Raw genomic sequence first — 25,805 nt, 5'->3', positions numbered from 1 at the left:
AAACAGCCAGTTTTAAACAATTTTAAAAAGCCATTTACATGCGTAAAGTGCACTTACATGTGAATATCCTATGGAGAATTCAATGGCATATATTGTAGCAATTTTCAAAAGCCCACTTACGTGGGTAAAGTGCATCTACATGTGTAAAACTCAGTTTTAATCATGTAAATGCTTTTTAAAATGAGAACCAAAATATATGTGGTTAGAGGGGGGAAATATTTAAAACTCAGCTTTTATGTGCAAAACTTAGTTACCTGCATAAAAGCTTTTGAATATCGACCTCTTTGTATTTTTATATATAATGATAGATAATGATGTAACATAATAGGCAGATAAGGAGTAATTGGCCCATTCAGTCTACTCTGTGTTCTCTGATTCTCTGTCACTTTGGATACATGAACATATAAATTCCCATATTTAAACCAACAGCAGCTCTCCCTCTCCCCGTGTCTTTTACTCAGTTTTTCAACCCTGTTGCTACCATTGCCCTCTACATCTGGGTACTTGCCAGGTTCTTGAAGCCTGGTTTGGCCTCTGTTGGAAACAGGATGCTGGATTTGATGGACCCATGGTCTGACCCAGCATGGCAATTTCTTATGTTCTAACCATGTTTAAATTCTGTTGCAGCACTGGTCTCTACTACCTCCATTGGTATATTGTTACAGGCCTTATTTCCTTCCTCGTTCATTCAAATAAGAGCCATATTTAAGCCACCACGAATCTTTGTAATAATCCAGACAGCAGCAAAAATGTGTGAGACTGTTGTCTGAACATCCAGCCACTCCCTGCATGTTGATATCTGAGTGTTCCATGCAGGTTACCCAGCTTTCTTGGAAGCCTAATGCAGCCATATACTGCTGCCCTTAGGGCTACAACAAAGACTGCTCTGCTCAGGTAACCCCAGCCTTCTTGGAAACCTTGTGCAAGTGTACTGCTGACGTTAGGGTTATAAACATGGCCACTCCATGCAGGTTTCTAGGGGTGTGCATTCGGATTGACCGCATTAGTAAAACGCAACTCATATTTTTTTTTAACTTAAAAAATTGATTCGACATAAACGATCGGATTTCCCACATATCGAACATAGATATGTTCGATATGTGGGAAATCGCGATTGTTGAGCCAAAATAAAAATATAAACCCCCTCACCCTCCTTAATCCCCCCCCCCCCCGACTTACCACAACTCCCTGGTGATGGAGCGAGGAGTGAGGACGCCATTTCTGCAATCCTTGGCGAGAAGCATGTGACGTCGGCGGCACGTCGAGTGACGCCGGCGTCACGTGATTCCCGGCGAGTTCGCGCCGGACGGCTCGTTCGGCCCAAAAAGAACTTTTGGCCAGCTTGGGGGGGTCAGGAGGCCCCCCCAAGCTGGCCAAAAGTTCTTTTTGGGCCGAACGAGCCGTCCGGCGCGAACTCGCCGGGAATCACGTGACGCCGTGTCACTCGACGTGCCGCCGACGTCACATGCTTCTCGCCAAGGATTGCAGAAATGACGTCCTCACTCCTCGCTCCATCACCAGGGAGTTGTGGTAAGTCTGGGGGGGGGATTAAGGAGGGTGAGGGGGTTTAAATTTTTTTTTTGCACATATGTACATATACCCAACTCATTGGATTTTTTTTATGTCCATATTGGCCGCAAGTGGGACCCCCTTTCGGACATAAGAAATATGAACATAAAATTTTGCTCTGCACATCCCTGCAGGTTTCCATAGTCTTCTTGGAAACCTGATGCATCCATATCACCATGCTCTGCCCATTGGCTTGTATTCTTCCCATTTGACTTGAGCAAACACTCAAGCCTCCCTCCCTTATTTTATCTCCATGATAACTCCGACCTGGGTTTGCCGCTTGACTCTGTGTCTGTTCCAGACATGTTAAAATTTTGTTATAGTATTGCTTGTGCTACCTCTTCTAGTAAGCAGTCACAGATATTTACCAACCTCTTAGTAAAGAAATATTTTCTCACCTTTCTCCTTCCAAGCTCATAACATGATACTTTGGCCTTCAATTTCCTCTTCTATAGACAATTTCATTTTCTCATGCTTTCCTGAAGCCTGTCAAATATTTGTATATCTATCACATTCCCCCATCCCTTCTTTCCTCCAATGAATACATTTTGAGTGTCTTAAGCTTCACTTTGTAGGGTTTGTGTTGGAGGCCTTAAGTAATTTTAATAGTCGTTTTCCAAACTGCTTCTATTCTTTCATTGTCCTTATGAATGTATAACATAGTATTCAGTGTGGGGTCTTACTAGTGGCCGATACCAAAACAATATTACCTCCTGTTTCCTGCTGATGGTATCTCTAGTTATGCAACTGAGGATACTGTTAGCTTGACCAGTTGCTTTATTACCTTGATGGCTACTTTGAGATAATCCATTATGATTAGTCCTAGATCTCTTTCTTGTTTGATAGTTTCCAGTTCTTGTCTTTATAAATAATATGTAGCTACTGAATTTTCCAAGCTCGTTTTCCAAAACCCTCACCATTCCTCCAGTTTTTTTCTCTTTTCTTTCTTTCCCCCCCCCCCTTTCCCGCATGTCTGCTCTTACAGATTTTTGTATCATCTGCAAACAAGCCTATGTATCGTTCAAGTTTCTCAGCTACATCACTAATAAATATTTATCATCTGCAATTTTCATCTGCACAGAAATTTTGTTGAAGAAAAACTGGGAAAAAAATATGTAGAGAGACAGAAAACTGAGCTTGCAAAATCATTTAAAGAGAGTGGTCCTGCTTCCCCCATAGTTTTCATCCTCTCCCCTGGAGTTGATCCTCTTAAAGATGTGGAAAGCCTGGGTAAGCACGGTGTAAAAATGTTGGGGGGAACCCTATAAAGTATAGTAGTTGCCACACTACTTCAGTTTAGGCTGTCTCTGAACCATCAGAATAAATGGGAGCCTTTTTTTTCCTTTAAAATTTTAATTCTATAAATAATGCCAATTTGCTTTGAATTTAAAGAAAATCAACAAATATTATTTTGGTTCCATCTACCTTTTTTATTCTTGGTATTCCTAAAAACCTAATGGTATGTGGTCTACTGGCAAGTCCTGTGTAATTGCATTAGCTCCAGCCCAACTAAGGAACCATGGAATGCTTCTGAAACTACAGGCTATATTTATTATCATTACTATCTAAAATATGCACCACAATGAGTGTTCTAAATTACGCACTATTTGAATTCAGAATTTCCTATAGTTGTAAAACATTGTTTAACATTAACTGAAATATTTAAACTTAAATTGATAAAGCTCCTATTGAATAGTTTTAAAAAATTATGCAGTGCAATGGGGTGTGAGGGCAGAGGAGGCTTGATTACGAAAGAAACAACTTTAAATTCATCTTCTTAGATCAAACATATCTTCAATAGATGGCTTCCAAGCGCGTGTGTACTTCCTGGGAATGTGAGATTATTACTTTTCCAGATTACATTTCCTTGCAATAAACTATACATACTGTACTTATAATAGCAATGCAATACAGTTTTTCTAATTACATAAATAATAAAATCTAAAATTTTAGTAGATTACAATTATTAATTTTTGCAATATTGTTCCTCAATTAAGACTTTTTGTTTTCCATATTTTACTACTATCCTATACAGTGGGGTAATAAAGTGTGCCTTATGGCCTTAAAGCCAAACTGGCCATTCCAGTTGTCTGATGTCAGTCTTATGTGCATAAGGCACCATATTCAGTCTAATAAGTTTTCCTGGATATGGCCCTGAGGGCTGGTGTGGTACTTAAACAATGTGGCTAAAATATATCATTTTAATATTATTACTTTAATGTAATTTTTTTATTCTGTTAAGGGAACAAACTTGGGTTTACCATAGATTCTGGAAAATTTCACAATGTATCTTTGGGTCAAGGACAAGAAGCCATAGCAGAAATAGCTATGGAGAAAGGATCAAAAGAAGGGCACTGGGTTATACTTCAGGTAAGCCAAAGCTAATCACAATATTTAAATCATTTTGTCTTCCTAGGTTTGAACTTAGCCAGACAAATCACAGGATTTATAAATCCTCTAGTTTGACCATCCCAGCATTGCCTATCTGGCTAAGTCACGGGCAGTCTGGGTGGATTCTGGGGAGGAGTGGCATTATCTGGCTAAGGGGGTTATTTTCTAAAGGTATATCACATGCGTTAGGGCCTTATAGCACGCGATAAAGCCCTAATGCATGCGATAAACCCCTATCGCACGCGAAAAGGGCCTTTTCGCGTGCGATAGGATGTAAATGACCGGGAGGGGAGGAGTCAGGGTGGGGGAGGAGTCAACCGCGGCACCGTTGCTGGCGATAATGTGAGGAACATTCTTGCCGGCAGTAGCGCAGCGAATAGCACAACCTTTTATGGTGGCACTATTTGCTTGAAAGGCTGCAGCCAGCCGCACTGCGGCTGGCAAAATTGCACTGCCACTGTGCGAATGGCTGCGGCCTTTCGAAGGCCCGCCCCCCCTTTGCCCCTCTGCCCCCTTTTTCGCGGGATTCATCATTCAGCGAGGAATGATGAATCCTGCCCTAAGTTAGTCAGATAACGGCATGTAAAGGTGTGTCCCTGGAAACACTCCATAACCAGTTCTAGATCAGTCATCTAGCCTGGTCCACCTTAAAAGCTAGCAAAACAGGTAACTCTGTGTGCATGTCCCCTGAAAGCAGGAATAAGGGTGTAGGCCCAGAAAGGTCTCCAGGAAAGGTATTTCCTGCAAGAATGTGAATACTGATGGTAAATGCTGAATGTGAATTTGGCTGAAGGTAAGCCATTTATGTTGGACAATTTTCTTGTGGAAAATAAAGTTTTATGTAAGAAGAGTCAGAGTCCAGAGAATGTCTGTCCTCTGGGAAGTTACAGTCCGCTTATGCTGTGTCACATGGCGATTATCAGCGTTACCCAGCTAACATAGCCAGATAGCTTTAGGACTGCAGCCTCTATGTGGAGTATTCAGGGTGTGTTCCACAGAGAGGATGGCAAGTAGACTATGCTCTTGAAAAAGGGAAGCTGTAATAGGAGTGCTGGGAGACCTCAGGCTCCCCCTTCCCTTGCAGCTGAAGCTGTTGTAAACATGCACACCACTAAATCACAGGACAATTAGGCCCACTCCAGTTACTAGGTGAAAGAGGCTTAGGGGGTGGGGGTTGATAATGATGGAAGATGTAAACTACAGGAAGATATGTACTTATCCAGATATGTGACACACCTATCTGAGATCTGACACTGTCAAGTTCCACAACCACCCTATCTCAATGCAAGGAATCAACAGTGTGAGCTGTAGGTGGAATGTTAGTTGACTAAGCGTGAGGCCATTATCTCCCCATCAGAGACAATCTTATCTGTGAGGCACTCTTTGTAAAGAGTAGAAGCACAGGATCGCTTGTATCAAAAGCCAGGGTTTGCAAAATGGATGTACATAGTCAGCCTGTCCTGGGGTATGCATAGGTGTGGTAAGGGAGGGAACAACAAGGCTAACATCAGTCCCAAACACAGATCTACACAGAGGCTAACACAGCACATCAGTCACCCAGATGCACACAGTCACACATGTGTTTTGGGCCATTTTTGGGACAGATTACCTCTACTACTTTGTGCACCTACACATGGGCAAAAAGTATGTTCCTGGCCTGTTCATAATCAAACATCATTGATGTGTGTGGTAGACTGGTCCCTAACTGCTAATGATGAAATCAGAGCTCTAAATACACACAGAAGATTATGGACACTTGGCAGTATGACACACCTCTACGAAAGGTATATATGATAAGCACTTTGGCCAAGGTACTGACATGAGCCCCTCAAGCCCTCAGGTGCCACTAAATGCTTGTCTAGAGAGAGACCAACCCCCAAATTGCATAAACCATCAGGCCAATTACATGACACCTCGGGGATCAGTTGACCTAGACATTCAGCTCAGTGATAGGTTTCAGAATAAGGCAGGTTGTAGGCTTCTGAGGTCATCAATTGACAACACTTTCTCTAGCCTTCATACTATACACAGAGCTGATGATTGAGGGTCTATCAGCACACCTGCCCTGCTCACCACAAAGTATAAAAGTGACAAACTGCACATAAGAGACAGCCTAGAGAACAGCAACTCTCCCAGCTTGGCCATAAGTCATGGCAGCCATGTGGACCAGCAAGGAACTCCAAACATAAAACACCTGAAAAGGTGGTAAGACATGTTGGAAAGTGACCATTCTGAAAGTCCCAGGAGTCCTCTGTCTATGTGCTTTAAGGGTGGCCTCAGATAGCATAAGGCCCTGCTGGACTTCCATCACACCTCTGCCACTCTTTCAGCCACATGAGAGGCCTAGGACAGGGTCCAAGGGTAGGCCCATCAAGCCAAATGCCCCAAGCTAGGGCAATCCATGTACATTGTGTTGGTAGTCTGACACCAAGACATTTGCGAGACATGCCTCTTTTAGACTCACAATCAGTCCAAAAACATTAGGGCAGCTACATGTATTTGGTGTAATCTGTACTCTGAGTACACTTTTTCTCCTACAGTCTATTCATCCATTGTCAAGATGAAGTCTAACTAAGCATACATGGTTTCTGTTACACAATGACACAGACAGAGGATCAGTGAGTAAAAGAAAGAAGACAGGGAGTAGAGCATCAGGAAACACTCTGCTGGGCTCTCTTCCATGGAAGGGGAAGGGGAAGTTGAGTCCTATCAGTCAAAGTAGTGTTGTATAATGCTTTCCCAAAGCTGTCTGCCAGTCCGCATGGCATTCTTGGCGTCTGCAGGGGGACATTTATTTATTTAGACATTTTATATACCATCATTCCAATTGAAGATCACAATGGTTTACAAAAGTAACATTCATACTATAGATCAACACAAACAATAGCTCAACACAATCGGGAGTAATTTAAATTAATGGTGATGTTCTAGTAAACTTGTCACTAAAGGTCTTCAGTGAAGTTCTAGTACATTTTCGCTAAAGGTCTGGGACATTAGGCTGGAAGTACGGAAAATCTGTTTCAGTAATTTACATAGTGTCATTGAGTTGTCATTAGATACTTTTATGCTCTCATTACTAATTAATGTTTTTGTCATTATTATTGCAGACTCTGCATTCTGCTAATTTAAGTTAGGTTATATGCATTTTTGAATAACCATGTTTTTTAGCTCACATTTGAATCTCTTTCCTTCTGATATCAGTCTTATTGTCTCAGGTAGAGAATTCCAAAGTTTTGGACCCACCATGGAAAACTCACAATCTCTTATTTGCTTCAGATGTGTTTTCCGTATTATAGGCACAGTCAACAGTCCTTTATTTTGTGATCTGAGGGGCGGATTTTAAAAGGCGCGCGAATAGCCTACTTTTGTTTGCGCTCCAGGCGCAAACAAAAGTACGCTGGATTTTAGTAGATACGCGCGGAGCCGCGCGTATCTGCTAAAAACCTGGATCGGCGTGCGCAAGGCTATCGATTTTGTATAGCCGGCGCGCACCGAGCCGCGCAGCCTACCCCCGTTCCCTCCAAGGCCGCTCCCCCCCCCTTACCTTTCTCCGGGGATTTACGCCTCCCGGAGGGAAAAGTAAATCCCCGCGCGCGAGTGGGCCTCCTGCGCGCCGGGCCGCAACCTGGGGGCGGGTACGGAGGGCGTGGCCACGCCCCCGGACCGCCCCGGGCCGTAGCCACACCCCTGTACCCGCCCCCAAAACGCTGCCGACACGCCCCCGAAACGCCGCGACGACCAGGCCCGCCCCCGACACGCCCCCCTCGGAGAACCCCGGGACTTACGCGAGTCCCGGGGCTCTGCACGCGCCGAGAGGCCTATGTAAAATAGGCTTCCCGGCGCGCAGGGCCCTGCTCGCGTAAATCCACCCGTTTTGGGCGGATTTACGCGAGCAGGGCTCTGAAAATCCGCCCCTTAGAGTTCTCTGTGGCGTATTATAGGCACAGTCAACAGTCCTTTATTTTGCGATCTTAGAGTTCTCTGTAGTGTCATGCCTATCAGCCCAGGGTTTTCAGAGTGACTGATTTTAAATATTCCTGTTAATACTTTGTAAAATATTCGTGATTGTACTAGTAGCCAATATAGTGCTATCAGCAATGGTGTGATGTGATCGAATTTCCTTGCTCCTATTAATAGTCTTGCTGCAGCATTTTGTAGTAACTGTGATTTTTTTATTAGACAATTAGGAAGTCCGAGTAATAGAGAGTTTCAGTAGTCTATGTTTGAAAAGATGAGCATTTGTAGAACTGTACGGAAGTCTTCAAAAGTTAGTAAAAGTCTCAGTCTATGTAGTATGTACAGCTTTGCATAGCCTGTATTAATTAATTTAGTTATGTGCTTTTTCATTGTGAGGTTTTCATCTAACTGGGATTCCTAAATCCCCATACTTGATCAGAGGATGTGATCTGAAAATGACCCAGGCCTAGGGGTGGAGGTTTAACTATAGAGGAGTGTTTCCTTAACCAAATGATTTCATTTTTTTTTTTTAATTAGTGTTAGTTTGAGTTGGGATAGCTCTTGCTGTATTGCATTCATGGTTGTTGAGAGTGTCAGTGCTATATTTTCAAATGATTTGGAAAGTGGAATGTAGAACTGAATGTCATCGGCATTTAAGAAGAAGGTGATTCCTAGTTCTGCCAGTAATTTGCACAAAGGAAGCATATAAATGTTGAATAGAGTTGCCGAGAGTGCTGAACCATGGGGACACCTATATTGATAGGGAAGGTGTCAGATATGTGGTTGCCCAGTTTGACTTGGAATGTCCTATTTGATAGAAAGGAAGAGAGCTATTCGAGAACACTACCATCTATTCCAATTTTTCTCAGCTGATGGCATAATAAGGTATGGTCTACAATGTTGAAGGCTGCTGTAAGATCAATTATTTTTTATTTATTTATTTGTTTTGTGATTTTTTTTTTTTTATATACCGCGGCACGTTAAAAACATCACCTCGGTTTACAATGAACAATAAATCAGCAACAGGCTTTACAATTAAATGAAATTAAGAGGAAACATTATAAATACCACATAAAATTAGAATCAGTATATATGATTCATCATTGTCAAATCCCCGTCGTACAGGGTCCAATAAAGATATGAGTAAAGTCTCAGTTGAGCGATTTGTTTCTGAATCTGAATTGGTTTGGATATAGAATATTACAGTCTTCTTGGTGGTTTTCCAGTTGAGATAACACTGCTCTTTCAAGGACTTGTGAGAGAAAAGAGAAGTTGGATATTGGTCGATAACTGTCTCAATTGTCAATTCTACCTGTTTTATTTTTTAGGATAGATTTTATCACAGCTTGTTTTGTCACATCTGGTACCAATCCTTCAGAGAGTGAGTGATTGATTATGGTTGTGATTGTTGGAGTGATTATGTTGTGTGCTAGTTTCAAGGAACTTGCTGGAATTGGATCACGTGGGTGAATTGCGGGATTAATTTTGGTTATTATTTGACTTATTTGAAGTTTAGATACTCTGTCAAATGCGGTCCATTTAGCCTGTTCTTGGTTTTTTTCAAGTTCTTTTATTGGTGGGCCGGCAGAGAATTGTATTTTTAATCTATTGATTTTGTCTAATAAATAAGTGGCATATTCATTGCAGGCATTCTTTGAGCAGTAGTAGTTACTCGATATGGTGGAAGACGGATCCTTGATTAAATGTTTAACAACTTCGAAAAGCAATTTGGAATTAAATATTACCTCATGAATCTGTTTGGCATAGTAGTCTTTTTTTTGCTTTGATGATTAGTGCACGGTATTTTGTTAGGAGGGATCTGTATTTTCCTAGGGATTCTGCAGTCGGGCATTTCCACTATTGTTTCTTAGTTTTCTCAGTGTCTGTACCATGGCTTCTTTTGTTTTGCGGTGTTCTGTTCTTTTTGGAATGTTCTTGTCTGTATTGGGCTTAGGGTTTTGGCTATTTCATTGATTATTATATCCCAAGAGTCAAAAGCTGAAGAGGCATTAGCTTGATTAAAATCAATTAGCTTATTTTTAATTGCTTCTGCAAGTATATCTGATTCAATTATTTTTCTGAAAGTGAAAGTTTGATTATTATTTAGAAGTTTTCGCATTGGGTTGAAGAAGGTTATTTCCACTTTTATTAGTTGGTGATCAGAAAAGGGCAATGTAGTGTGGGAAGTAGTGATAAGACAATTATTGTGATTGGCAAATATTAGATCTAGAATATGTCCTGCTTTATGTATGGGGTTAAAAACAAATTGTGACCATCCAATTGCTTCCATTGTTTCTAAAAAGATTTCACATGCTGTTGTTTTTCATGTTCTATCTACATGTAGGTTAAGGTCTCCTACTATTAGGGTAGAGTCAGGTGATGGAAAAGCTTTAGTGAATAATTTGATTACAGGTAAACAGTCTTTTTGAAGTATTCCTGGTGGTCTATAGGCCAATCCTAAGTTTAGTTATGGTGATTTTAGTATCACCACCTCATAGGGAGAGTTAATCTGTACTTTGTATGGTATGAGTTTAAGTTATTTTTATACTAATTATTAATAAACCCCCACCTTTTCGTTTAGGTCTGGGGAAGTGAAGACTTCATAGTTTGGATGTGCAATTTGACTTAAGAGCACATTATCTTTGTTGTTCAGCCAGGTTTAGAAATGTAGAAGATGGATTTAAATCCTCTAGTAGATCGTTTATCAGTGGGATTTTTTTTTTTTTTATAGAGACTGAACATTCAGTAATAGCAGTGTAAACATTAGGTAGGAAGAGATAACAGGAGAGTTGTTACTTATTATAGTTAGGACCTGCTTTGCATTCTTTTTTGCTTGTTACTTGGGATTTTCCTTAGGTTTCCATATAGTCCTTGGCCTAGAATGGGTTCAATCAAGTGAGTCTGCTTCATTATTATTGGTATGAGGTCAGTGCGAAACTAAATGACCACTTCAGGCTTCACTGCGGGCACGCACGAAGGGGCACACAAAGGGATAAGCTCCTTTGTTGTGCACCAAGGGCGCGCGCCTGCTGGCGCAAGTGCCTCCGGTGTTGCCACTGGGATCTCCTACTTTTGGTGGTGGTGGTGGGCGGGCAAAGGGGTGGTCGGTGGGTGTTTGCAGGCCAGCTGGCGCCAGCATCTAGTTCCTCTCTTTGAAGGGGGAAGGGAGCGCTCCTTCCATGCGGCCCCAATGGCTCCTCTCTCCCTCCAGTGGGGTGCCCTGGTCTTTGGGGCTCCTGCCTTGCTCTATCACCGGCATTGCTGCCGGGATCTCCTACCTTCGGCAGTGGTGGTGGGTGGGCAAAGGGGTGGTCGGTGGGCATTTGCAGGCCAGCAGGCTCCAGCGTCTAGTTCCTCTCTTCGGAGGAGGGACATGGGGGATCCTGGGATGATCAGGAAGTATCTCTGTTGGTATAACATGGCGTAGAGCGAGATTTAGGAATACCCAGCAGAGCATCACTATCTCTGCTACTCTGGGTGGAGCATAGATTAAAGCTCCCCCCATTTTGTCCAAACAGCAAAATCTACTTTTGAGAACTCCGAAGGTGTTTTCTATGACACAGTGGGTAGAACATAAGGCCTCATTGAACCTTTTCTCTTCCGGCATGTTGGGTGAAATGCCAGGTCCTATAACCATATTCCAAATCTCCTGCAGCAAAGACAAAATGGCTGCATCATTCATAACACTGTGACTTTCAGATGTGGCTGGCAACCCACAGTATGCTATAAGACAATAGAAGTTATACTTTAGCTTAGCAGGAGCCTTAAAAGCCTGTTTCCCACCCCAAAGCCCATGGCATCTTTTTCTGTGTCATTATATGAACACTCTAGCACTAGCTTGATCTATGTCCAGACTAGGAAACCTCATCTGGGGTTTCCACCAAATGGGTGCCTGTCACTGACAACCAAGTAAAGGCTACCCATTTGTAGCACATCAAACCCTGAAGCTGTACATCAGAGCTGCCATACATGTCATAGGAGACAAACCTCAATCTCATGGTATGACTGTGCAAGTCCCTGGCTACTCTGCAGTATGTCCTCCAGAGATACAAATTGGTCTGACCTGATACAGTGAATATACTAGGCCTGAAAATACACAGGCCGCAGCTTTTGGTTTACCTGTGTGATGGGCAAGACAAACTGTGCCTGACATCCTGGTTGACCCATCAGTAACAGGGCACACCTGATCTGGGAGTGCCAGCAGTGTGGACACTAAGAGATTGTGATTAACCAGTGAGATTTCAACTGATCCAAATGGAAGGATTGGAAAACGCACATGTTTAAAGTGAACCCATAGAAAGTGTCTAGTCTGGTCACATACTAAGCTTTGTGGTGAGTGCATTGTGTGGCCGCACAAAATTAGCAGGCCTCTCCAGCCTGGGGTGAGAAAGCCAGGCCCTGGTACAGTGGCATGTACACATAACTATACAAGCCACTTGTCATGTAAGCAATGCTGTTACATCCCCTACAGCCGCACCCCCTATGTCCATGTCGTTTGCTGCAAACACATAGCAGAGAGGGAGTTGAGAACAAAGCATCTCTCTTACCTACTAGCCAAACATCACCATCCAGACCATCCTCAAAATTGTCAAAGAGGCCCGATTTCCTAAGTATAAAGGAATCCTGTACAGCTCCCAGGAACCTGGCCACCACGTCAAGGATGCATATTCTAGCGTCACAGACCACTTGCGTTGATAGCGTGGAAGATCTCCTCCCTGTTACGGGGCGGGATGATGGCTACATGAGTGCAGTTCATAGCTCCCAGAACATTGGGAAAGTGAGCAGTGGCATAAAAGTTTCTCTTCAATTCCATCAAGTCCTGCCTGTCCCAAGGAAATTCTTTGTAACGATTAAGGCAGTCAAATACAGCTGTTATAACCTGGCTCAGACAGCGAGAAAAAGTGGTTTGGGACATGCCCCCGATGACCCTTACTGTCGTTTGGAAGAGGCCTGATGCCTTGAAATGCAGGGTGATCAATAGTTTGTTGAGGCCTAGTAAAGCATGTGACATTTCTGTGACCAGATCCAGATCCCTTCTGATTTCTTCATATAATTCCAGGATAGCCTGAGAGCTTAGGTAATACCTACTAACCACATAATCCTCTGGCATGCCTAGCAACGAGGCTCGTGGAGGAAAGATGTGCTCCCTGTATCTCCACTGCCATACCCGCCTGGGTGCCAAGTGCTGGCATGGGCCCCGATCCTCTCGCAGTGGGGCCAGTGGCTCCGACTCAGATGCAGAGACTTCCTTAGGAGGGCTTGGAACTTCCCTTGCCTATTCTTGTGGTTGTTGTTCTTGTTGTTGTCTGCGGAGAGCATCCTAAAGCATTGAGTATTCCCCAACAAGTTAACTTGCCACAAACATAATAGATTTAGGAAGATAGGCCAGGTAAGAAATGGTGTTTTTATTGGCCCAGAAGGGTGTGGTAGCTGTGTCTGATAGAAGGCCTCATTTTATCATGTGCAATAATAGCTGCAAACTGCAATAACAGCCGCAGGCGCATGATAAAAACTTTTTTTCCCTTGTAATGCAAAAAAAAAAAAAAAGATGTAGTTATTGCTGACATTAAATCACACGTTAGTGTGCGATAATCTATTACGAAATGCAGTAGGACACCTTAATTTGAATTAACTCCTCCCACTTGCTTACTAAAATTAAAATTTGCATGCTAGCTTGCATTGTACTATTTATCACATGCTCAATGCGTGTTAGAACCCATTTAACACGCGTTAGGGCCCTAACGCATTTTGATGAATGACTCTATCAGCCAGCTAAGTTATCTGGCTAACTCTGAATATTGGAGTTAGCTGGCTAATTCAGTGCTCCCCCCCCCTCCCCCCGCCTCTAATTTAGGGCCTGATTCACTAAGGAATTTCTCCCATTCTGTGTCTTGGGAAAATGCCTTGATGAATCAGGCCCTTAGCCGGCTATTTTATTAGCCAGGTAGAATTTAGCTGGATAAGTGTCTAAATATTCATTTAGCTGGCTAACTTCTGAGTTAGCTGGCTAAATACATTTGAATATGTACCTCTAAATGTGTAACGTGTCAATAGAAGTCCTGATCGCCATTGCGAATACCTTTATAGATGCAATAAAAGTTAATTAAATCTGATAAAATTTGGGTATATTCTGAAGATTAAACAGCTCAAAAAACATATAGAATTTTACCTACAAGTTCACTACTGATTTATAGGGGTCCATTTTCTGCCACTGGATGGCCAGCAAAGTTAGCTGTATAAATTTATCTAGCCAACTTGACCTGGATATTTAGCAGTGCAAGTGCACTGCTGAACATACTAGGCTATCTAAAAGGATCATCCTTAGTGAACAGGTATAATACAGATCTACAAGCCAGGCCAGGTCAGGGGTGGTAGCCAGTCTGTGGAAGTCTGGCTGGTCCCAAGTAATAGCAAATCTCATAGCTATCTACTCTTGGGCTGTAGGGATTCTTACTCCTCCTCAATTGGCACACAGCTGCTGACATGATGTTAGAGTATGCTGCAAGTATAAGATATTTTGTTTAGTAAGAAACTTAAAAGGGTTCAGTCTCAGATAGCCTTTTAAGTGGAATGAGGACACAAGTAAGGAGCTCAATGTTAAGTCATGTGCGGTGATTAGTGTACCTTCCCCTGAACACCATATAAGCTTTATATGTACATTATATACTCTCTGGCCCTGGAACCTGCAGCTGCACATTTATGCTTCCTAGAGATGAATCCCACCTAGGGCTTTATGTACTTTTCAAGTAGCCCTCTGACTAAAGACTTATGTGAAGATAGCATTCACTGCCAGAGAGAAGGCCCATTGTTTGGTCAGAGGTGAGATATCTTCCCAATGGAAGAGGCCAATGGTTTGTTAGAGCTACACTATGATCATTGCATAGCTATACCACCTATTAGTCCCCAACAAAGTGAAGACATAGCTACTGCACATTTAGCCAAGCACTTCTACACCTATTCCACTGGACTGTATATGGAGATGAACACTAGCTAACTAGTGCATATCTCACATACATACCCATGTACCCAAGAGTTAGCTAAAAGTTTGCTCTCTGGAGAAGGCAACTGGAGCCCATTGTAAAACTCCACAGTAAGGAGCTTCCTGTTTAGCTCTTACTATTTTCTTTGATAGCATACCGTGAGGTTTGGATTGTATGCCCTAGGCCATATGGAATAGCCAATGACATTCTAGCATGCAAGGTCTGGGGATCCCAAATCTTTGACCTACTGCACCCTTAAGACACAAATCACACAGTGAAAACAGACAACCAGAAAGTGTGGTTTCAAATCTGTGACTACTTTATTACAGAACAAATGTCATCAACAAATTAAAATCAAGTCAACATCTTTGGAAATCACATTCTGCAAGGACAAGATATAAAATAGTACATGACATTGAAACTGAAATGAACAGCACATTGAGTGCAGACCTGTACATACGTTGTTCCAAATCATGCATGTCTTACCATCATATCCTTTTGCACAAATATGATTACAGCAAAGAACTGAGAAAGCGGACGTGGCACCCCAATAGCTATAGTACAGCTCTAAGGTTAGAGCTGATAGCAGCACAACTATGTGATGACAAGAAAAAAGCCCCATCAGTCCATGTTTAAGAGTGCACTCAAAGGGGGACAGCCTAAGGGCCAAGGCAGCAGAGTTCAAGTGAAGGCCCCAGGCAGTCCATGTTGAAAGAGTGCACTCCTAAGGGCCATGGAAGTAAAGCCAAAGTAGCAGACAGCAGGGCCAGGACTGGAGAGCACAGCATGGAGGCTGAAAATCAGGACTGGAGAGTGCAGCATGGAGATAGGAGCCCCAGCAGAAGATACAGCAACATGGAGGCAGGAGCAGGTTGAGATGAGATGAGACACCAGCATTGAAGCAGCAGCAGGATGTCAAGAGATAAGATGAGACACAAGCATGGAGGCAGCAGCAGGATGAGAGGAGATGAGATGAGATACCCCAGCATCAGGAGCAGGTGATGAGATATGATGAGAAGAGACAGCAGCTGGACCATGACTGGAGGCCGCATCAAGGAGGGCATTAGAAGTAGGCAGCAGAACAACACTGACAGACAGTAGACCATACCCATCAACAAGCTGGCACAGGAGTTCTTTAGTCAGGACAGTCCCAGCAGGCTTCTTCCATCTAGCCACACAGGAACTCTGTAGTCAGGATGGGCCCAGCAGGCTTCTTCCATCCAGCCACACAGGAACTCTGTAGTCAGGATGGGCCCAGCAGGCTTCTTCCATCCAGCCACACAGGAACTCTGTAGTCAGGATAGGCCCAGCAGGCTTCTTCCATCTAGTCAGGATGGGCCCAGCAGGCTTCTTCCATCTAGCCACACAGGAACTCTGTAGTCAGGATGGGCCCAGCAGGCTTCTTCCATCCAGCCACACAGGAACTCTGTAGTCAGGATGGGCCCAGCAGGCTTCTTCCATCTAGTCAGGATGGGCCCAGCAGGCTTCTTCCATCTAGTCAGGATGGACCCAGCAGGCTTCTTCCATCTAGCTGGCACAGGAACTCTGTAGAGAGGCCCAGCCAAACTTGTTTGGACAAGTCTTTAGTTAGCATACTATGCTCCCACCTCTGCTGCATCATGGCCCTTTGCAATAGCATGACCTGCCACTTGGCGAGGGTATATCTTTGGGAGGCCTACTCCTTGGGCATCTCTTGGGCTGGGGACTGCTGTGGAGCATGGAGTCCTGGGATGCAGGGGAAGACACAGGTGGAGGCTTCAGCATCCTTTGCAGAATCTGAGTAGGGATGCTGGTCATATTAATAAATGATGTTGCCACCATGGTTAGCGCCTGCGTGTGTGCTGCAGTCTGATCCTTCAGGGCCTGGATGTGACTATTCACAGCCTTCCTGAATCACACTAGCTCAGCCCGTACCTGGTGGAGGTGTACCCCGTACTTCCTTTCAAGCCTGTGCAGCTGCTTATGCATTGACACCTGTGTTGGTGTTGGTGTTGGGGCTGTGCTGGTTGTAGCACAAGCAGAAATGTGGGCCTCCAACAGTGGATGAGGGGGCTAATGGCCTGCTCCTGCTGAGTGCCTACTGCCTCATGCTGGCGCTGTGGTGTGCTCGCCTGAGGTTGTGCTGCCTCAACTGGCTTCCACTGCATGCTTGTTTCCTCCATTAAGCCAGAGATATTTAGGGTAACATAGAGAGGGCTGGCTGTCCTGAGGGCTTCCAGCATCAGCATGAGCTGCTGAGAATGTTGTTGCTGCTCCTCCTCTGCCTCCTTCTCCTCGCTGAACTGTGTCTGAGCCCCGGAAAAGTGCTGGTGTGCTGCTGGTGCCTGGGGCTTGACTGCTGGTTCGTGGAGTTTGATGGCTGGGACTGGGAGCTTCATGGGCGAGAGCTCTGGAAACAAAGAAGAAGACATAAGTACCAATGGCAAGAAGTAACCATTTACCATTTGGCATCAGAGGCACACTTTGCATCTCAATGTATGTGAGCCTCTCTGCCCTCTCTGTCTATCCCTAGCTTGTAGTCTTCCTCCCAATGGTCTCGCCTGCCTATCCCCTTCTCCCTCCTGCCTCCTTCTTATCCCTTCCCCCCTCCCTATGTCTCCTGTCCCTACTCCTCTCCTCCTCCTTTCCCTAGCACTCCTTCCCTCATCCTCCCTCCTCCTCTCCTCCCTCCTTCCCCTCCTCTCCTCACGCCTCTCCTCTCCTCTCTCCCACTGCCTCTCACTCTCCATCCTCTCCACTCCTCCTTACCACCACCACCACCACACTTGCTAACTCTTCCACACAAAAAGACAGACAGACAAACGTGACAAACTGACAAAAACTTTCACACACAGATAAAGGCAAGAGACAAAGGTAAAGCGAAACAGATGAGAACGGAAAAGAACAGGACAACGCACTTAGATATCTCTAATCTCCTACGCCAACCAACTAACTAAACCACCAACTCACCTCCTCTTCTCTGACCAATGCCTAGACACACTCTTAAAGAGGCAGCTGCAGGAAGCCGGGATATATAAACAGAAAAAATAATTTGCCACACATAAATCAATGCGTGCCGCGTAAAGTGACACGCTGATGCATTGCGAGATGCGATAGCATAGCACTTATAGCAGTAATTGCCTACGTGATGCCAAAGATAGGAAATTAGCCTAAATTGCCCTTTTTTTTTATAGTGGGCACTATTTCTGATATATTTACAGCATTTTGATGAATCTAGGCCAAAGTTTGGTAAGGCCAACGACCTGTCCTAAAGTTAGTTTGCTATAGTTAGCTGGCCAACTTTAAGATAGCCAGCTTTATTCAATAGTGCAGCTGCACTATTGAATTTACCTCCAAAGTTAGCCAGATAATTTTATCTGGCTAACTTTGCTATCTGTACCATGACTGAATATAGATGTCGTAATGATTGCCTCACATAAGAAAAATATACTTTCAGGTGCTTTATAAAAAGAATAAGTCATTAGTGAATCAAATTAACTTGCACGTTGCAAAATAAGACAGTCTAACCCATTCCCAGCCCAAACTTTACAAATGCAGTTAGTCTCAGGAATGCTTTATCCTGGTAAAGAGCTGCAAGCAGCAAGAGTCCAGGAACTTTTACTGCAGCCAGGGCAAAGTCAGGTTTCTGTCTTTAAGAGAAAATCAGCCAACCATCAGAGAAGGGCTGAAGAACAGTGATTGGGATCCAGTGATGTGTAGTAATGCCTGTTAGTCCTTGATGTCTTTGTTCTCACCTTTTTTAAAGGCCTCAATTTGCATTTTTCAGTTTCATTAATGCAAATTAATGGGCTATGAGATGAACAGAGTGATTGATCCAATCCACATAAGTTGTTTTTTGTTTTTTTTTCTTCAAATGAGCTGGTGCAACTTCTGGTCAGATAGACACAACACGCAGTTGAAAAAGACATAGATTGATAAGGATGCAGTCTTTGATAGGCTGTGTTGTTAGACTTAGATGAGACTTAACTGGCACTGTGTCTGTCTGTTAGGCAGCATAAACATGTTTTCTTTGTTCATTATGAACAGGTATCCCAGAATCCTTTGGGATGTGAGTCCATGGTCAGTCATAGCACAGAAAAATCTGTTGAAAAGATTTCTTTGGGCATTGTCCCTAGGGACAATTTTGAAGCTCTTCAAAATTATGCAATAGTTTTGGCAAAATGCATCTACCTTATAAATGGCCTGTGACCGACGGCCCGCAAATGCGCAGTAGAGCGCAGCTCTACTGCGCATGTGCGGGCAAGGGTGTCGATCAGAAAAAAAAATGGCGGTGGGGCCGCAGGAGCGGGAGGAGAAGCAGCGGCGCCGCGCGCGCGCGCGCGGTGCCGCTGCTTCTCCTCCCCAGATCTGCCGGCAGATCTCGGGGGGGGGTGTCACTCCCGCGCCCCCCCCACCGAGATCTGCCGGCAGATCTCGGGGGGGGGTGTCACTCCCGCGCCCCCCCACCGAGATCTGCCGGCAGATCTCGGGGGGGGGTCACTGCCGCGCGCGCGGGAGTGACCCCCCCCGAGATCTGCCGGCAGGAGCGGGAGGAGTTAATGGAGCCGGGTGAGGGTTGCGGGAAGTCGCGCTTACGGCGCCGGGAGGAAATGGAGGTGGGTGAAGGGAGGGAGAGGGGGACTGAGTGAGTGGGAGGGAGGGAGTGAGGGAGAGGGGGGACTGAGTGAGAGGAGAGGGAGGGTGGAGAGGAGTGGGTGGGGGAGGGGGGTGGTGAAGAGTGAGGGGAGAGAGAATGAGGGGGAGGTGAGAGACAGAGGGATGTAGCCCGTTTTAACGGGCTTTACGGCTTGTAGTTAAATAAGACAACAATGAAAATGTTATCAAAATAATAGATTATTTTGCACATTCACAATTGATGCATATGCTAATATGTTTCAATTGTATAACACTCAGTATTGATCACAAGTCAGTATTCATACTATGAATATGTAAACGTTTTTTTATTAAGTAATGTGTGCTGAATAAAGTATTACTTTATAGTAAATCAGGGGCAGCAACTTCGGTCCTGGAGTGCCATAAATAGGTCTGGTTTACAGGATATCCACAATGAATATGCTTGAGGTAGATCTGTATGCACTGTCTCTATTGTACACAAATATGTCTCATGCATATTCATTGTAGATATCCAGTTGCCTTCCCCTGTAGTAGATAATGGTAGAAAAAGATCAACTAGCCCATCTAGTCTGCTCAGCTATCCTGGTCCATATTGTTAAGGATATATTCCAGCTGCCAGCCATTGAAGCTGGAGCCCTTGTAGGATAATGGAAGGCGTCCCCAGCACGGATGTGTGGGCGCCACGAATAACTGAGTGCCCGCTGCATCCCTGGGGGTGTCGCCTCTACTGTGCCAACAATCCTACCCACAAGCATGGAGGGGGGGGATCCCTTCGACTCCCTCCTCTTCTTCCTTCGGCGGCGGCCAGCAATGGTGCCGGCCACGTGTGATCAGCACTGTGTGATGCCAGCTTCCTGGGACTTTGGGGGGGGGGGGGGGGTGGCAGTGCTAGTGATGTCGTGTCCCCGGGTTGGTCCGGCATCAGGCGCGGTGACATCAGGAAAATGCGCCCTGACGCCAGGCCACATGATTGGTTGGGGAAGCGACTCAATGATATTGGCCGTGGGGAAGGGCCGGAGGGTGATTTAAAACCTGCTGGCTCCCTCTCGCCTGAACTCTTCTTCCTTGGTGTGGTGTGGCACATTTTCCCCTCCCAACCCACTCCTCTATGTTAGTTAGTTCCAAGTGCTAGCAACCATGATAGCTCGTTGTTAACCTGTCGCAGTGGTGGCGACTGAGTCCTGGAAGATTAAAGTAAGGATGAGTGCTGCATATGAGGCAGGGAGGTGGTGATAAAGATGAGAGGGGCCTAGGGGCCACCTCTTGGCGATTGGCCATCGAGGACGTATATTATTATCGAGCATGGGGAACGGACCCTGACGATTTTGGTGGTCTGGCATATCTGAAAGGGGCCCCGGAGGGGCCTGCTGCGTGGTGGCCTGAAGGGGTCCCTCTGGCAGCAGTGCTCCACAACTGGACGGGGGGCTCGCAGGAAGAATGATCCACCCCCATCCCCTTCAGATTCTGCTAGGGCAGAAGGGGCGGAGTCGTCGGTATTTCCCCTGCGGTTAATAATAGGACTCGGCTCCAAATTTAGATTTCCCTGTTAGGGTCATCTAATAAACGGCTGCGGCCACTTTGCATTCCAGTTAGGATTGAGGCTTTTCATTGTGTCTGTGTGCAATTGCGGGGTGGCCAACCCAGCTGGACAGGGGTGGGATAGAACCCAGGGTGTCGGGGCTGCCTGGTTATTGCTCCCTATCCCAAGGAAGCAGTGATACGGCTCCAGCCCAAGGCAGCAATGATATTGCTGCATTGTGCTTCCTGGATGGCATGGAGTAACCTGCACAGAGCAGCAGCTGAAACCCTAAAGGGGATTGGGGTTTGGGTTCCATATTGGAATTTGATCTACTTCTGGTAGATGTGCATAAAAGCACTGCTGGGCAGACTAGACGGGACTTTTTTGTCTTTATCTGCTGTTATTAACTGTGTTATTGTCCAAGTCACTTTTTGTTGTCTTCCTTTTTGGTTCATCACCATTCCAGGCAAATGAGTATACAAGTTCCAACACCCATGTCCTCCCCTTCCGCCCCTGCTACCCCCCACCCCCTCCCATCTCACCTCCAGAATCTGCAATAATCCAAGCAGCTACCATGGCATTTATTATAAACTTTAAATCTATTGCAAATATGTTTCGTTAAATAACTGAACAGGTAAAATTATTTTCACTAGTCATATCCAACGACAAAAAGGGATCGTAGGTATTACTGTACAACATGACATATTGTGGTTAAAGGATGCATGTGAAGTTTTTAGATGCTGTTCTGTATCACACTGCTTCTTTACCTTGAGCTTAGTTTAATATCGTATTTTTGACTCTGAAGCTTTCTTTATTTCTTTGAGGCTTTCAGCTCAATTGGACTTGTGTTCTGTTGGGTTATTAGATCATAGACCTTTCATTTGCAATTACCCAGGGATTTTCTTCTAGCTTTCTCCCCCTCTCTCCATCTAGCTCAGCCTTTGCAGTGGCAGTCCTTGGTTGGAGTGGCGGGCACAGACCCAGGCTACAGCCAATATGTGTCACCATTGAGGAATGGCTGAGAGTCCCTCCTCTCCCCACCCACCCCACCCAGAGCCTGTGAAGAGCGTTTCCACAACATTGCAGTCCTAGCAATGTGTCATATTTAAAATCAACAGCAAATTTTGTTGCTAACAAGGAAATCAATTTTCTTTTTAGAATATTCATCTTGTAGCCAAATGGCTTGGCATGTTGGAGAATTTACTGCAAAAGTACAGTGAAGAAAGTCACCCAGACTATCGTGTGTTTATGAGCGCAGAGTCATCCCTGACTCCTAAAGAACAAATCATTCCTCAAGGAATCCTGGAAAATTCAATTAAAATTACCAATGAGCCACCAACTGGAATGCTAGCTAATCTGCATGCTGCTCTGGACAACTTTGACCAGGTGAGTAAAAACATCATATAAAGTAGATGAGGTTTTTGGGGGTTTTTGTGGCTTTCCATTTTCTTTCTGTTTCTTTAGGCTTCTAGATCATTTGGAACTGGACTCTGCTGTCCTACAGCACCATGAGCCTTCATTCACAATTTCCTGGGGTTTGCGCCCCCTCATCCCCTACCACACACACACACACACACACATTACTCAGCCCAGCCATTGCAGCAACAATCTTTAGTCAGAGGCCACAAACGTCTTCTACTGGAACCCAGCAAATGTGGACACCCAAGTCTGGCCATTATGCATCACCATTGTAGGATATCTGAGACCATGAATGTTGCCTTCTTCAGCATCCTTAGCCCCAGTCATCCTGAGGAGCAGAATATCTGACCAAGAAATCAAATCCATATTCTCCACATGGCCATAGTTTTGAAGATCCAGTTGCCCACCTGCCCTGGGGGTGAGTGAATATTCTCCAGCTGGTGGTCAGAGAGGAGCAGCTGGTGGCATCTTTGACCCAATCCAGGCCCAGAAGGAGAAAGCAGTGATGGAATCTTTGCCCCACTCAAGGTTTGACAGGAAGAAACAGCTGTAGCATCTTTGTCCCCCAAGCGGAACCTAGGAAGAGATCAAAAGCAGAAGCCAATTCGGACCCAGAAGGAGGAAGTAGTGGCATCAGGAGCAGGAGGCAACATCTTTGGCTCTAATCAAGGCTTTGGAGGGAGGGAAGGGGATGTCTTTAGTCCTCATCTGGGTCTGGGAGGAAAGTGAAACCACTGAGAGGCGTGGAAAGAGAGGAAAAGAGAGAGATGGGGATGGGGGAGGAGAGTGAGAGGGCTGTGGGAGTGAGTGGAGAATGATAGCAATGACTACATCTGGGGGGGAGGGAATAGGAGGCAGGGGAAGTAGGAGGCATTTTCAGCCCCCATTCAGGTTTTGGAGGAGACTGAAATAGATAAAAGGTGATGGGGTGACAGTTGTGGTGGGGGTAGGGGTGAAGGGGAGAGTGATAGATGAGGGGAGAGAGAGGGCTGGAGTGGTAGGGGAACTTAAGAAGGAGAGAGAAGATTACACCTGAGCAGAGCCTTGAATACAAGATAACATGATGGGGTGAGAGGAGGAAGTGTGGACTGGAGGCAAAGCATGAGAAAAATGCACCAGGGTAGAATAGAAGGATATACACTCACTCTGTACTTCTACCAGCTCTCATTGAATTTTTGGGGGTAGGGGGCATGAGATAGGAGTATATGGTGAGTAAGTTCTGGAAGAATTTTAAAATCCCTGCACATTTCAGTGCTCAGTCACTAGGCTATCCTTTAAAATGAGATTTTGAATGAAAATAAATTAAAATTATTTAAAAATAGAGATGTCAATATTCAAAAGGGTTTATTCAACTAAGACCAAGACTTAGCCAGACAAACCTTGAGTTTTAAATATCCGCTCCTCAATTACCAGCTAAGTTTTAGCTGGGTAAATCATTACACGGCTAAAACTTACCCAGATAAATAAAGGCAGTGTGGAGGCATTCCAGGGGCGGGGCTAAAACTTACCCAGATAAATAAAGGCAGTGTGGAGGCATTCCAGGGGCGGGGCTAAAACTTACCCAGATAAATAAAGGCAGTGTGGAAGCATTCTAGGGGTGGGGATAAAATTTACCCAGTTAAATAAAGGCAGTGTGAAGGCATTCTGCAATGGGGCTAAAATGTATCCTGATAAATAAAGGCAGTGTGGAGGCATTCCAGGGGTGGGGCTAAAACGTACCCAGATAAAGGCAGTATGGAGGCATTCCAGGGGTAGGGCTAAAACTTACCCAGAAAAATAAATGCAGTGTGGAGGCATTCCAGGGATGAGGATAAAACTAGCCAGATAAAGGCAGTGTGGAGGCATTCTAGGGGTGGGGATAAAATTTACCCAGTTAAATAAAGGCAGTGTGGAGGCATTCTGCGATGGGGCTAAAATGTATCCTGATAAATAAAGGCAGTGTGGAGGCATTCCAGGGGTGGGGCTAAAACTTACCCAGATAAATAAAGGCAATGTGGAAGCATTCCATGGGTGGGGCTAAAACGTACCCAGATAAAGGCAGTATGGAGGCATTCCAGGGGTAGGGCTAAAACTTACCCAGAAAAATAAATGCAGTGTGGAGGCATTCCAGGGATGAGGATAAAACTTAGCCAGATAAAGGCAGTGTGGAGGCATTCTAGGGGTGGGGATAAAATTTACCCAGTTAAATAAAGGCAGTGTGGAGGCATTCTGCGATGGGGCTAAAATGTATCCTGATAAATAAAGGCAGTGTGGAGGCATTCCAGGGGTGGGGCTAAAACTTACCCAGATAAATAAAGGCAATGTGGAAGCATTCCATGGGTGGGGCTAAAACGTACCCAGATAAAGGCAGTATGGAGGCATTCCAGGGGTAGGGCTAAAACTTACCCAGAAAAATAAATGCAGTGTGGAGGCATTCCAGGGATGGGGATAAAACTTACCCAGATAAAGGCAGTGTGGAGGCATTCTAGGGGTGGGGATAAAATTTACCCAGTTAAATAAAGGCAGTGTGGAGGCATTCTGCGATGGGGCTAAAATGTATCCTGATAAATAAAGGCAGTATGGAGGCTTTCCAGGGGCGGGGCTAAAACTTACCCAGATAAATAAATGCAGTGTGGAGACATTCCAGGGGTGGGGCTAAAACGTACCCAGATAAATAAAGGCAGTATGGAGACATTCCAGGGGTGGGGATAAAACTTACCCAGATAAATAAATGCAGTGTGGAGGCATTCTAGGGGTGGGGATAAAACTTACCCAGATAAAGGCAGTGTGGAGGCATTCTGTGACGGGGCTAAAATGTATCCTGATAAATAAAGACAGTGTAGAGGCATTCCAGGTGTGTGGCTAAAACTTACCCAGATAAATAAAGGCAGTGTGGAAGCATTCCAGGGGCGGGGATAAAACTTACCCAGATAAATAAAGGCAGTATGGAGGCATTCCAGGGGTGGGGCTAAAACTTACCCAGATAAATAAATGCAGTGTGGAGACATTCCAGGGTTGGGATAAAACTTACCCAGATAAATAAAGGCAGTATGGAGGTATTCCAGGGGCAGGGCTAAAACTTACCCAGATAAATAAATGCAGTGTGGAGACATTCCAGGGGTGGGATAAAACTTACCCAGATAAATAAAGGCAGTGTGTGGAGGCATTCCAGGGGTGGGGCTAAAACTTACCTAAATAAATAAAGGCAGTGTGGAGGCATTCCAGGGGTGGGCGTAGATTTGTTCGAACAACCCGGCGCGAACAAATCTATGCCCAATTTTATAACATGGGCGCGCTCCCATACACATGTTATAAAATCCAGGGTTGGCGCGCGCAGGGGGGTGCACAATTGTGCAACCTGCGCGCGCCGAGCAGAG

At 44.9% G+C, this 25,805-nt stretch overlaps 1 protein-coding gene across 2 annotated transcripts in view; it reads left to right on the top strand.

Moving 5' to 3' along the window:
• Positions 1–25,805, top strand: part of LOC115093684 (dynein heavy chain 11, axonemal-like) — a 586,171-nt gene that overhangs the window by 484,415 nt on the left and 75,951 nt on the right. For both annotated transcript variants that reach the window (XM_029605802.1, XM_029605803.1), the window contains 3 exons: positions 2,651–2,799; positions 3,812–3,939; positions 22,189–22,416. In XM_029605802.1, coding sequence (XP_029461662.1) covers positions 2,651–2,799; positions 3,812–3,939; positions 22,189–22,416 — 505 coding nt within the window. The remainder of the gene's footprint in view (positions 1–2,650; positions 2,800–3,811; positions 3,940–22,188; positions 22,417–25,805) is intronic.

The sequence above is a fragment of the Rhinatrema bivittatum genome, chromosome 6 (assembly GCF_901001135.1).
Source record: "Rhinatrema bivittatum chromosome 6, aRhiBiv1.1, whole genome shotgun sequence".
NCBI lineage: Eukaryota > Metazoa > Chordata > Amphibia > Gymnophiona > Rhinatrematidae > Rhinatrema > Rhinatrema bivittatum.
This window is presented reverse-complemented; position numbering and strand designations above follow the sequence as displayed.